A 14566-nucleotide genomic window follows, 5' to 3' on the forward strand; every position below is an offset into this window, starting at 1 on the left:
GTATTAGTAGAAATAGATTGCTAAACATATCCTTACATTCTAAAGGGTCCATTTTTGTGATTTATATAGAATTGGGGATGATTTTTAATGTATGATGAATTGCATTATTAGTAGAGAGAGACAGTAGTTATAAAAATAGAGCAAAATTTATAGAAGTAAGAAAACAATAATGATGATACAGAAGACTAATTGAAGAGGACTGATAGATAAATTTGAGTTTGAAGAAGCATTTACAATTGATTGTTACATAATTGATTGCAGAAGAGTAGTCTACATTATTTTTGTAAAACTTTGTTTAATAGAAAGAACTGGACCCAAGTGAGAATAGCAGTAATATTACTTAAAATAATGTTATATTTTGATAATGTGTTGATATTATGTTATGTTATAGTTATTCCTGACAAACTTCATTTTTTTTTAAGATTTTATTTATTTATTTGACAGAGATCACAACTAGGCAGGGAGGCAGGCAGAGAGAGAGGGGGAAGAAGACTCCCTGCAAAGCAGAGAGCCCAACTCGGGGCTCGATCCCAGGACCCTGAGATCATGACCTGAGCCGAAGGCAGAAGCTTAACCCACTGAGCCACTCAGGCGCCCCCTTCACAAACTTTAGAAAAAAAATTAATATAAGGAGAATGTATAAGCTCAGAAGTAACTGCTTACCTATCTTTCTAGCAAAAACTAGTATTTTTGTCATAGGAAGACTGGAAAGAAATTATGTAAGATAACTAGTGAAGGATTTTTAGTAAAGAATAATAACTGAGATTCATCCCAGGACTACATAATACCTAGTATCCATCATGAGCATTAAAAAATTCTTGCACAATGAGTCATTGCATAAAGACAGATTGTTTTCAATAAATTAGAGAATATACATATAAAATTTAAAAGATAGAAACTCAAGGCTATTCAGTTAAATACATCTGTTTTGTGCATTATAGGAATTTAGGCAGAAAATTATAAATACAGGGCACCAGGAAACATATCCAAGTGTTTCTCCTAATAAAGGAGGTTTGGATAAGTAGGCAGGTCAAGCTAGGGGAAATACAGTGATCTTTTTTTTTTATTTCAAAATCTTATCTGCTGTCATATATGAGAGAGTTTATGTGAATCTCATCTTCTTGGGTGAAGGTGGTGCTATTCACCAAAACCAGAAATAAGTTGTAATAGGTTTGGAGGAAAGATAGGAATTAAATTCTATCGAGTATGAGATGTCTCTGAGACTTTCCAGGGTGAAAGGGCACAGCTCATAGGTACTACATAAAAAGGAAATAACTCAGAAAGGAATACTATTGAAGATACATATTTGTGAGTCCTTAGAATTTAGGCCAGTGGTACTCATCAAGGAATGCATAATGTCCCTGGGAATGTATCTCAAAATACAAATGTATATCCCCTTCCAAAATTCTGATCTTTTTCTCTGTTGTATACTGTGGTTGCCTACCAATATCTGTCCTTTTCTTCTTTCTTGGTAAAAACCCTGAAATTTTACTCCAGGCAGCAAAGTACCTACCAAAAAGACTGCATTGCTTATCCTCTCCTTTGTCACTATGAATGGTCAATAAGATATAAACAGAAGTTTTTTGAAGGACCTCTGGGAAAGTACCTTAAGACACATGGCCTATGCCCTTTTGTCATTTTACCCTTTTCCTCTATCTTGCTGACTGAGATACAGACATTGTGTGTAGAGCTGTAGTAGCTATCTTGACTCATGAGTAAACCTTGAGGATAGAAGCCATATAGAAGGTAAGAAAGAGATGATAAACTTTGAAAAAGCCTGTGTTTCTGATGACCTGGTGGATCCTTTGCACTGTGGTGGATAGACTGTGAAGACAAAGGCAGACAACATAGTATTAATTATTAAAATATTCCCAACCAATTGACAGACATTTTTTTAGTTTACTTCTGATAGTGCCCCCAACTCTCCACCAAGCTCTTTTTCAATATTCTGCTTGTTATTCCTTCCACACATACCAGATCCATTTGTACTTTTAAGATTTGTGATAATTCGGGGCGCCTGAATGGCTCAGTGGGTTAAAGCCTCTGCCTTCAGCTCAGGTCATGATCCCAGTGTCCTGGGATCGAGCCCCATATCGGGCTCTCTGCTCAGCAGGGAGCCTGCTACCACCCCCTCACTCTGCCTGCCTCTCTGCCTACTTGTGATCTCTGTCTGTCAAATAAATAAATAAATAAATCTTAAAAAAAATGATTTGTGATAATTCTGGTCCCATTTATCTTTCTTTCAATGTTACTATCCTTTTTAGTATTCTGTAAAATAGTTTTGTCTACCCTCTCTTAACTTAAATCTTTCTTTAGGCTTTTTGGGCAACACAGTCTTTCTTCTCTTTGTTTATTCCTTGTTTTTCTTCGTGGGTTTTGTTTTGTTTTGTCATGGCACCCTTCTGACAGGACCCTTTTCCCCTCAGTCTCCCTTCAAGCATGGTCCAAAGTATATCATTAACTCTTAATAGACAATTTATCAAAATCATATACAATGGAGCTCTTGACATCTTTTCCTAACTCTGCCTATCTCAACAGGTTTTTCTTGGTATTTTTAAAAAAATAAAATCAATCATTGTAGTGTATAATAAGTGTGAGATTTCTTTGAGAACTCGAAAAAGTATATAACAGACATTATTGTGGTTATCATTGCTTTTATTTTGTTTCCACAGATTATACATTCTCCTGTTTATTTAAAAAATTCTAGAGAACAGAGTAAACATGTTTCTTCTATTGTATATGAATTGAAAACAAAAGAAATTGGTATAAAATCAAAAAAATCAAGACATCTCACTCAAAGAGGTTAGTTATATGAATTTTTAAATTATATGTATGAATATATTTTGATGAAGAGTATATTCATTAGAAATTAGGCATGTTGGGGCGCCTGGGTGGCTCAATGGGTTAAGCCACTGCCTTCGGCTCGGGTCATGATCTCAGGGTCCTGGGATCGAGCCCCGCATCGGGCTCTCTGCTCAGCAGGGAGTCTGCTTCCCTCTCTCTCTCTGCCTGCCTCTCTGCCTACTTGTGATCTCTCTCTGTCAAATAAATAAATAAAATCTTTAAAAAAAAAAAAGAAATTAGGCATGTTAATTTTGGGGTGCCTGGGTGGCTCAGTGGGTTAAAGCCTCTGCCTTCGGCTCAGGTCATGGTCCCAGTGTCCTGGGATTGAGCCCCACATTGGGGAATCTCTGCTCAGCAGGGAACCTGCCTCCTGCTCTCTCTCTCTGTCTGCCTCTCTGCCTACTTGTGATCTCTGTCAAATAAATAAATAAAATCTTTAAAAAAAATTAGGCATGTTAATTTTGAACTATAAATATACGATTCTCGGGGCACTGGGTGGCTCAGTGGTTTAAAGCCTCTGCCTTCAGCTCACGTCATGATCCCAGGGTCCTGGGATAGAGCCCCATATTGGGCTCTCTGCTCAGCAGGGAGCCTACTTCTTCCTCTCTCTCTGCCTGTCTCTCTGCCTACTTGTGATCTCTGTCTGTCAAATAAATAAAATCTTTAAAAATACATACATATATTTATATACGATTCTGTGAAATATAGGTTGAGACGTTTAGAGAAAATATGCATATCTCATTTAATATTTTATAAATGTACATATTCAGAAAGTTGTTTCATGTTTATCAAGAACTGGATTTTGAGCATAAGGGGGGAATTAAGAGAAATAGGTGTAGGCAGGAACCATATTGAGTTGATAGCTTTCTTGCTGTATAGCTATGTCAGCGTGATTCCTCTTTCAGGAAATCTGTCAAGTATTAGATTAATATAAATGATTTCAATTAAGTAATAATATTTAATTTCCTTCAGGCTTTGAACATAATTGTTTTGTCAATAAAGTACATTTTATCTTATGTTAATAGGATTTTGGTTATCAAATGTGTACTGCTTTTTGTTGTTTTTGCAGAATTTTTTTGATAAAATTTTATGTGTGATCTATGGAATTCTTTACCTCTATCTTTCACAGAAAAATCATACAATCATTTTTATAAAATTATTTTCAATTTTCTCAAGGTTTTCTCTTAAATCTTTTAAAATTATTATGATAAAAACACTTACTCTGAGACCTACTCTCTCAACAGACTTTTAAGTGCATAATACAATATGTTAACCTTAGTCATAATGTTGCACAGCAGATCTCTAGAACTTTATCTTGTGTGACCAGAATTTTAAATCCATTGAACAACTCCTCATTTCTCTCTTTCTCAGAACTTTTAATTCTTAAATATTCAAATCTTTCTCTTTTTAAAACTCTTGATGTTATCTTTATCCCCTTTTATTTTCTTTGTATATGAACTGTCGTACTTTGTCTATCTCTACCAGTTCCTTATTTGTCAGTGGCTTTTGATATTTCATCAATTGTCCATTAGTTTCATGTATATACAATATGTTTACAACATTTATTTTAATATACAGTGTTTAGTTTCATGTATATTATATATACATTTCATAAAGCTCTACATTGTTATTTAAAAGCAATTTTATTTGTATGATTATTTAATTCCCAGATTTATAAATGAAAATGAAATGATGGAAAAATAGTAGTTCCATGCACCATACTGCTACACTTAATCTTTCTGATACCCCAAGATACTATCTGTAACTCTTCTGCTGTTTACTTTTATATTTCCAAGTAACATGCTTATTCTGCTAAAATGTCTTTTTTTGGGGGTGTTAGATATTATTTAGATATTATTTACAGATTTCCACTGTGAAAGATGGAGGTTTAATTCTCTTTTAAATCCTCCATAATACACACACTTATATATTCCCTCCTCTATTTTCCCCATAGAATTATATCACTACTGTTTGGGGATAAATTAATATTTACTGTTGTAATTGTTATGGCTGTGTATATATTGTTCACAGCTGAGCCATACAATATATTAGGATATGTTTGCTTTTTTATACTATTTTTTTGAAAACTTGTTTGAAAATCTCATACCATTCAAACCACCACTCTCCCCAAACATACTCACACATATATAATTTTTTTCATGATACTTCTGCTTGCACCTTTCATTTTGCTAATTTAATCAGGACTGCTTACCCTCTAAACCTGCTCTTAGACCCTCCATTTTGGTACATCTCTTCAACTGTGATCCTAAGAATTCATTTGTCTCCATGCTATGTAGGGACTCTAAGTTCCAGAATTCTCTATCTTGGTCTTTCTTGGTTTATTTTTTTATTTTAATGCAGTGCCTTCTCTATGAGTTTACTGAGAAATTATATATAGGAGGTAAATTTTTTAAAACCTTGAAAACCTAAACATGCTGTTATGATACATTTATATTTGGTTGATGATTTGACTGTGTAGAGCTTCTTTCAGATTTTTTTCAGGATCACTTTATCATCTAACTTCCAGTGTTTCCTTTGAAAGGTCCATTGCCATTTAGTTCTTAGTTTGATATATATGAATGTCTATTTATTGTTTTTCCCTTCTGACTGGAAACTTTTAGCATTGTTTCTTATACCAGGTATTCTGCAATTTCACAGTGATTTGTCTCATAAATATTTGCCTGCTTGGCCAGATTGTTTTTCTATTCAATTTATTGTAGTTATTCATTCTGAAAATTTATATCCCTCAGTTCTGGGTATTTCTCTTATATTTTTTATGGTAATATATGTATCATAAAACTTAACCATTTTAAGCATTTTTAACTGTACATTAAGTATGTTTATATTGTGCAACCATCATGACCATCCATCTGTGGAAACTTTTCATCTTTTTTCTTCAATTGAAACTATGTGCCCATTACATAGTAACTCCCAATCCTCCCCCACCCTCAAACTCTAAAAGCACTTTCTATTTCTCTCTAGAATTTGATTACTCTAGGTATGTCATATAAGTGCAATCACACAATATTTCCTTTTGTGGCTGGCTTATTTTATTTAGCATAATGTCTTTAAAGTTGATATATGTGGGAGCATGTCACATTTGTTTTTCTTTTTTAAGGTTTAATAATAAATATTCCATTACAGTCAACCTTTGAACAACATAGCCTTGAACTGGGCAGGCTCACTTATACAGATTTATTTTTTATAAATACTAATACTATAAATATGTTTTCTCTTCCTTATGATTTTCTTAATAACATCTTTTCTAGATTATTATAAGCATACAGTATATAATACATATAACATACAAAATATGTGCTAATTCACTCTTTATGTTATCAGAAAGACTTTTGGTCCAAAATGGCTATTAGTAGTTAAGTTTTGGGGGAGCCAAAGTTATTCATGGAACTTCAACTGTGCAGGGGAGTGGTGACCCTAATCCCTGCATTTTTCAAGGGTCAGCTGTATGTTTTGTTTATCCAAACCAGCATTTGGGTTACTTCCATATTTTAGCTGTTGTGAATAATGCTGCTATAAACATAGATATACAGATATCTCTTTGAGACCCTGCTTTCAGTTGTTTTGAGTATATAGCCAGAGGTGGAATTGCTGGATCATACGATAATTTTACTTTTAATGTTTTGAAGAATCACCATACCATTTGCTACAGCAGATACACCATCTACATTCCCAGCAACAGTGCACAAGGGTTCTAATTTCTACACATCCTGAGTAACACTTGTTATTTTTTTCTTTTTCTTTTCTTCTCCTCCTCCTCCTCCTTCGTCGTCGTCTTCTTCTTCTTAAGTCATTTGTTGTCCATTTCCTATTTGTTGTGTATATTCTGAGTGTTTTTTATATGTCTGTTAGGTCCAGTTTGTCTATAATATTGTTCAAATCCTCTGCTTCTTATTGATATTCTCTCTGGTTGTTATATCCAATGTTGAAAATGAGGTATTGAAATCTGTTATTGTAGAAATGCTTATATTTCTGTCTTTAACCTGTAAATGTTTGTATTATTTATTTTGTTCCTCTGATTTCTGGTGGATATGTGTTTAATTATTACATCTTCTTAGTGAATTGACCCTATTATTATATAATGCTCATATTTGTCTCTACTCAAGGTCTGCTGCTTTAAATGTTGATCTCATCTAAAATATAACTTTACAGATACATCTAGAATAATGTTTGGCCAGATATCTAGGTACCATAGTTTAACCAAGTTACCATATAAAAGTAATTATCACAGAGCTTTACTAAATATAGAATTCTTCGTTGACAGTGCTTTTTTTTTTTAATTTCAGCACTTTAAATATATCCTCCTATTGCCTCCTGGCATGCAAAGTTTCTGCTGATATATCTGCAAATTATTGAATACCCCTTGCATGTAAAGAGTAACTTTTCTCTTGTGACTTTCAAGATTCTTTCTTTGTTTTTCTTTTGACAGTTTCTTTATAATGTCTCACAATGTGGGTCTCATTTTGCTTATCCTACTCAGCATTTATAAGCTTGTAAATGTATGTTTCTTCAAATTTGGGAGGTTCAGCTCTTATTTCTTCAAGTAACATATCTGTTTCTTATTCTCTTCTTCTGGGACCCCCAAAATGCATATTTTGATCCATTTGCTAGTATGCTGCAAGTTCCTCATTCCCTGTTCACTTTTCTCTATTCTTGTTTTTGTTCCTCAGACTCTATTATTTCAAAAGATCCATCTTTAATTTTGCTGAATTTTTTCCTTTTTTTTTCACATGCGCTGTTGAAATGCTAGTGAGTTTTTCAATTCAGTTATTTTATTTTTCTGCTACAAAATTTGTTTAATTCTTTTAAATAATTTCTATCTCTTTATTGGTAATCTTATTTTGGTTATATATTGTTTCTCTGATTTTCTTTCATTATTTGCCCATGTTTTCCTTTGTCTCTTTGAGCATATTTAAAACAGTTATTTTAAAGTTTTTGTCTAATATGAAAAGATGTTCAACATCACTAATGATTTGGGAAATGCAAATCAAAACCACAATGAGTATCAATCACACCTGTCAGAATGGCTAAAATCAATACCCCAAGAAACAACGAAGTGTTGGTGAGGATGTGGAAAAAAAGGAACCTCATGCACTGTTGGTGGGAATGCAAACTAGTGCAGACATTGTAGAAAACAGTGTGGAGGATCCTCAAAAAAAAAATTAAAAATAGAACTATCATGCTGTGAATTGTGTAAGACTGATCATCACAGACCTGTACCCCTGAAACAAATAATATGTTGTATGTTAATTTAAAAAATAGAACTATCATATAATCCAGTAATTCCACTATTGGGCATTTACCCAAAGAATATGAAAGCATTAATATGAAAAAGTCTATGTACCCCTATATTTATTGCAACGTTATTTTCAATAATCAAATTATGGAAGCAGCCCAAGTGTCTATTGGTAGATAAATGGATAAAGAAGATATGTGTATATATAGACACACACACATACATACCATGGAACATTACTTAGCCATAAAAAAGAATGAAATCTTGACATTTGCAACAACATGGATGAAGGTAGAGAGAATAATGCCAAGCAAAATAAGCAAAGGCAGATACCATATGCTTTCACTAATTTGTGGCATTTAAGAAACAAAACACATGAACAACAACAAAAAGAGAGCCAAACCAGACTCTTATCTATAAAGACTCTTATCTATAAAGAACAAATTGATGGTTACCAGAGGAGAGCTGGGTGGGAAGGTGGGTAGAATAGATGAAGGGGATTAATAGTACTTATCTTGAGGCACCTGGGTAGCACAGTTGGTTAAAGCATCTGATTCTTGGTTTCAGCTTAGGTCTTGATGTCAGGGTAGTGAGACAAAGCCTTGCATCCAGCTCAGTGTTTAGTGTGGAATCTGCTTAAGACTCAGTCTCCCTCTCCCCCTCTCCACCCCGTTCTCTCTCCCTTTCAAATAAATAAATCTTTAAAAGAAGAGTACTTATCTGGATGAGCACCAAATAATGTATAAAACTGTTGAATCATTACATTATACACCTGCAATTAATATAACACTGTATGTTAACTCTACTGGAATTAAAATGAAATTTACAAATAAAGTTTTTATCTGGTAAGTCTGATCTGTATATTCAGAGACAGTTTCTGAGGATTTATTTTCTTTAAATGGACCTTGTTTCCCTATTTTTTTTCTCTGCTTTGTGATTGGACATTCAAATTGGACATTTGAAAACAGCTACTTCTTTCAATATTTGCTGACTTGCATGGAAGACTCACTATTTAGTAAACCCCTAAGCTGTGAGATCTGCTTAGGGTAAAGGGCTAAAGTCTTCTTAGATCTCTTCTGGGCAGGCATTCCTTCTGGGTCAGTGTGTGTATGGTTTTCTTTTCTTTTGATTTTCCCCAGGTTCCTTTAAGTGTCTTAATTTCTCAGAGTCTTCCCCCACTTCATTTTGAAGCCTTAGATTTTCTTTTGTATTCTCTGCCTTCAATTGTTTTTCTTCCAGGAGTCTGTAGATCTGCAATTCCCCTGTAGTTTTATGTATCATTACTGCCTTCAGTGGTTTTCAGCCTGATATCTAAACTATATTGCCATTCCTCTCCTGAGGATTTGAGTTAGGTGAGAGACAAACCAGTCCTTTAGGCAGCCCAGAGACAAGCTTGAACATTCCAAGCAAGTTTTATTCTTCTCTTTCCATCCTAAGGGAGAGAAATTAAAAATGGGCTGCTTCTTCCTGACTATGCTACACCACACTGGGGAGAGAGTAGTGAAGGGCAAGTAAAAATGCCACAAAATTTCTTGCTGTTTTGATTGTGAGTTTTTCTTATTTGGGTGTTTACTTGGTTGCTGTAAATCTTTTATTCATTTCTAGAGCTCCTTTTAAGTTATTTTAGTCATTCTGCAGTTATTTATGGGATATTTCTAAGGGAGAATAAAGATGTGAGAGTTCCTAGTCTGCCATCATGCTGACACATCATTCTTTATTTATTTCATCATTATCTCCATTGTGTATTCTCTTTCTATGACTCCTATTATTCAGGTGGACCTCTTGGACTGATCCTCTAACTCTCTTACTTTTTATCCCTTACTTCCCCATTTTTTTTTTTTTTTGTATATTTATTTGTCCTCTTTTCTGGGGTGTTTACTCAATTTTATCCTCTACTTATAATTATGTAATCAAGTTTCTAAAAATTCTATTTTATGTTCATAGATGCAATATCTTCTCTACATCTTGGAGGATAATAATATCATATATTTTTTTTTGTGGATGGTTCTTCTCCATGGTATATTTTTCTATTTCCCTAAGTTACTTTCTTCTTACAGCTTTTGTGAAAAATGCTGCTAATCCTTGTTTGTTCACTCATATTTAAGATTAGGTTTCTGAAATGCTACTTGGAAACACTGCTCATAAATGTGGTTGAGTTTTATTGACTTGTAAGCATTAATGTGGGATAATTTAGTGAGGTCCAGGGTCTTCATTCAGGGATGTGTAAGATGAGGTTTCTTCAGAAGAAGACTCTTCCAATATTTTGCCTGTGACATGTGAGTAACTGCTATTCTCTCAACTTGGTATGAGGCCTTTCATTTCATCCTCCAATTTTCAGTCATCCTCCAATTATCCCTGCCAATCCTTAGCTATACCTGGTGCCCTTGAGTCCATAGTTTCTTTGGTTTAACTTCTCAAGAGGGTGAATATTTAGTCTCCTTTAAGAGCAAATGGATGAAAGAGTCACCTGGTTATGTGTGGTTGCCAAAGATCAGTTGATATAATTATGCCTTTCAAATAATTTTTTTAAACCATGTTTCAATTCCCCACCTTTTTTAGTGTTCTGCCCTGTGAATCTGCTTTTTTCTTTGCTTGTCCACATTAAACCTTAATATTCAACTTCATAGTGGCTGGTTATCAGTTACTTTTCATCCATGTGCTTCTAGCTTCCAAATGATTTTGGTGTCACTGATACTTTCTTTCTCATTGTCTTTGAATGTTTTTTGTTGTTGTTGTTTTTGTTTTTTTAATTTTCCTTTTTGATCATGGTACTGGAGTGCAAAGAGGGAACAAAAAAATGTGTTTAAGTTATTTAAACTCTTCTGTTTAATCCAAAGTCTATATTGATATTTTAAATTGAGCTGACTTTAAATTGAGCCATATTTTATGTTAAGTATATAGAAGAAAGGAAAAGTTGGAATAATAGGAGGAAGTAGAGAGTTTGGGGACAACTATCCTGTCTCAGACAAGGGATGACTGAACCCTTGGAAAATATCATTCATAAATCATACTGAGTCCTGACTGACTTTTCTCTTAAGTGATGGTTCTGTGCAGCCACAACAAATGTACTGTAAAAACTAAAATGTCTTAGTCATTCCAGTGCTAGATGATGTCACATTGTAAAAACTTAGTTTATTATTAATGTTTTGGAATGAGGAAAGTGAGTTTCAAAAGCTATAATAATCTATCCAAGGTCACATAATCCAAAAGTTACAGAGCTGGTACTATTTCTAGATTCTGTTTCCTTAAAGTCTAGTGTTATTCTGTTTCACAGTGATGCCTCCTGACAAATGTAAATGTTTCACTATGTAATAATTAAATTATGTGCATGGGAATATGGTTATATTAGATTAAGCTATCTGAATCTATGGAATCTAATTAAATCTGTCATTCCCTGTGTCATTCCAAATATTATAGAACCACCCATTTTTACATTATATTGTATTATTTCCACTTAGTTTTAATATTTATGATATGTAAAAAAGCTATAGAAACTGAAGAATATCTTATTTATCTAAAATAATTATAATTAAAAGAAATAGAGTAAAAATAACATTTTCCCATATTTCTTTATTTACATCATAACTAATTACCTTATGCTTGCTTTACTAAAATGGTTAATTTAAAAAGCAGCCAGAAGTTGTATTGATGTTCTTGAGAATATTTTGGGGGGACATGAATTTGTATCAATTTAGATTGAAAAAACTACTTTCTTTTTTTTATTGAGTAATATTTTCTATTACTTTTTGGACATATTTTTCTATTTAGGATTATCTTAGTACATTGTGCCAATTTTTACATAATGGCATATATTCAAATTCATGAAGGATGAGAAATAGCTTTTCCTGTTCCTTCCTGTTTCCTCATAAAGGATGAAAAATACCTCTCCTTCCTTGAATATAAAGTTTACCTTTTAGAATGCTTAGTATAATTTCTTTCTCTGACCATACTAACAAAATGGGTTCAGCATACCTTATTTTGGAAGATTATGAAGTTTGGCAGTCTTCTCCTACCATTTAGTAATTAATAACATTGTGTTTGAGATGCATATACTTTCTGGACTATTTACTCATTTCCTCTAAATTGAAAGCTGAGCAAAACTGGGAGTACTGAGTGATTAAGAGTGCTGCGACAGTCCCATAAGAAGCAGCCTCTTTTAACTTTAATGATTTTCATAAGGACAATTATTTTCAATCTTGGCCTCTACCTATTCTTTGGTGTTTGTTAAAACCTACATATGATAATGCATAAGTCCATTAGATCAAACTTTTCATTGTTATTCAAATATTGTTTTTGTGCAAAGTAGGATATTCTATTTTTGTAGATTTTCCCTTTGTCTACTTAACTAAGAATTAAGGGAAAGCTATTAAAATATTCCACTATAATTACAGATTCATTTCCTTCTCCTGAATTCTATCAAATTTTGTTTTCTGCATTTTGAGGTAATTATTAACTACCTATATGATTATAATTAGTATATATTCTTGGTGATATATAGTATATATTTTTAGTATATATTCTTTTATCATTATATGTTTACTTGCTTTATCTCTAGCAATGCCTTTTCCTCATGCTCTATTTTGTCTCACATGAGTATAGCTGCACCAGCTGTATTTTAGTTAAACCTTTCCTAATGTTTTTCCATCCTTTTAGTTTTGACTTTTTGCTTTATATGTTCATCATGAAAATAGAAAATAGCTGGACCAGTTTATTTAGTCCATTTATATTTATTATATTTATTAAGAGAGTTGGGCTATTACTGTCTTCTATTTTTTTCCAGTTTGTTCTATCCGTTCTTTTCTTTTTCCTTGTTTTTTCACATAATTGGTATCTTTGATTTTGTTGATTTTTTAATTTTGAAATAATTTCAAATTTCTAAAAAAGGTACAAAATTTACAAATTATTCCTGAATATCCTTTACCCATTCCACAAATGTTGCCATATTATATAATCATACAGTTATTAAAACTAGGAAGTTAACATTGATAAGTACTATTAACTTATCTATGGACCATATTCATGTTTTGTCATTTGTCTAATATCATTTTTCTTGTCCAGGATCTAGTCCTACTACTGTCATATAGGTTATAATGATGTTATCATGTATATATTCCTTCTATTTAGTTTTAAAAAGCTTTTAATTTTTTTTTAAGAAACAGCAAATCTTACCAAGTTATTCAGTGTTACTTCCCATATTGTTTGCAACATCTTCGAAATTCATTTCTCATCTCATTTCATCTCATTTTCCTTCAGAAGGGTTTATGTGAAGTGATAGTAGAATACCTTCTTCCAGCTTTCATCCCAAGAACTATATTTACCCTCAAATTTGAATAATGAGTTGGCAAAATTTCAGTCTATGTTCAAAATTATTTTCTTTCAATATTCAAAAAATATTATTTTATTTATTTCTTGGTTTCAGTATTGCTGTTGAAAAGTTTGATGTCATTTAATTCTTGTTCCTTTAGAAGCTTTTGTTTTTATTTTTTATTTTTTAAAAGTTTTATTTTTTATTTATCTTTTTTAGAGAGAGAGAAAAAGAGAGCAAGGGGAGGGGTAGAGGAAGAGAGGAAAAACTTAAGCACATGTCCTGCTGAGCACAGAGCAGATGTGGTACTAGATCTCATGACCCTGAGATCATGACCTGAGCAGAAACCAAGAGTTGGGTGCTTAACCAAATGAGCCACCTGGATGCCACCCCCCACCAAGCTTTTAAATTTGTTTCTCTGTCTTTCATATCTGGATATGTATAGTAGAATATGCACATATAGTTGGGTTTTTGTTCTGCTCTTATTCTTTTCTATTGGGCATATCTTCCACTACTTCTTCATATATTTTCTCTCCTTCTGGGACACCAGTTACTTAAATATTTTGATTTCTGTTCTCCATGTCTTTAAACATTTCTTTCTCTTTTTTTCTTTCTTATCCCTTTATCCTTTCAGACTTCTTTTGGGAGAATGCCTCAACTTGACCTTTAAACTCATGAATTATTCTTTAGTACAATCCATTTTACTATTTCTATCATATATGTACCTAAGATTTTTTCTTATATACTTATTACTATTTTTTCTTATTCTTATTTCATGCTGCTTTTTCTTTCCTTTTTTGGTACATTCAATATAACTATTTAAAATTCTTATTCTGTCTAATGGTGCTTCCAGTTCCATGTATTATTTAGCTTGTTATCTTTGTCTTGATGTAGTTTTATTTTAGCCTGTGATGTCATATTCCCAAGTGTATTGTATTCTGTCTCCTAAAGGCTATTGGGAAATTGCCAATTCCAGATCCTACTCAATGACAATTCAAATAAGTTCAACAACAGAAGAAGTGATGAACTCTCTGGCAAAGACCACCAACTTCCACAAATAACATTGATGTTTGGTGTTATATTACCAATTTTTCAAATCAGTTAATCTTCAAACCCTTAGAGAAAGAGAATTTACCTAGATTGTAATCTACCATCCAATAGGT

The 14566-nt window shown here is 32.9% G+C and overlaps 1 protein-coding gene across 3 annotated transcripts in view; it reads left to right on the top strand.

The window, feature by feature from the left end:
* LRRIQ3 (leucine rich repeats and IQ motif containing 3) overlaps positions 1-14566 on the top strand; it is a 203301-nt gene that overhangs the window by 138236 nt on the left and 50499 nt on the right. For all 3 annotated transcript variants that reach the window (XM_047725515.1, XM_047725513.1, XM_047725514.1), the window contains one exon: positions 2673-2802. In XM_047725515.1, coding sequence (XP_047581471.1) covers positions 2673-2802 — 130 coding nt within the window. The remainder of the gene's footprint in view (positions 1-2672; positions 2803-14566) is intronic.

The sequence above is a fragment of the Lutra lutra genome, chromosome 4 (genome assembly GCF_902655055.1).
Source record: "Lutra lutra chromosome 4, mLutLut1.2, whole genome shotgun sequence".
In the NCBI taxonomy this organism is placed as follows: Eukaryota; Metazoa; Chordata; class Mammalia; order Carnivora; family Mustelidae; genus Lutra; species Lutra lutra.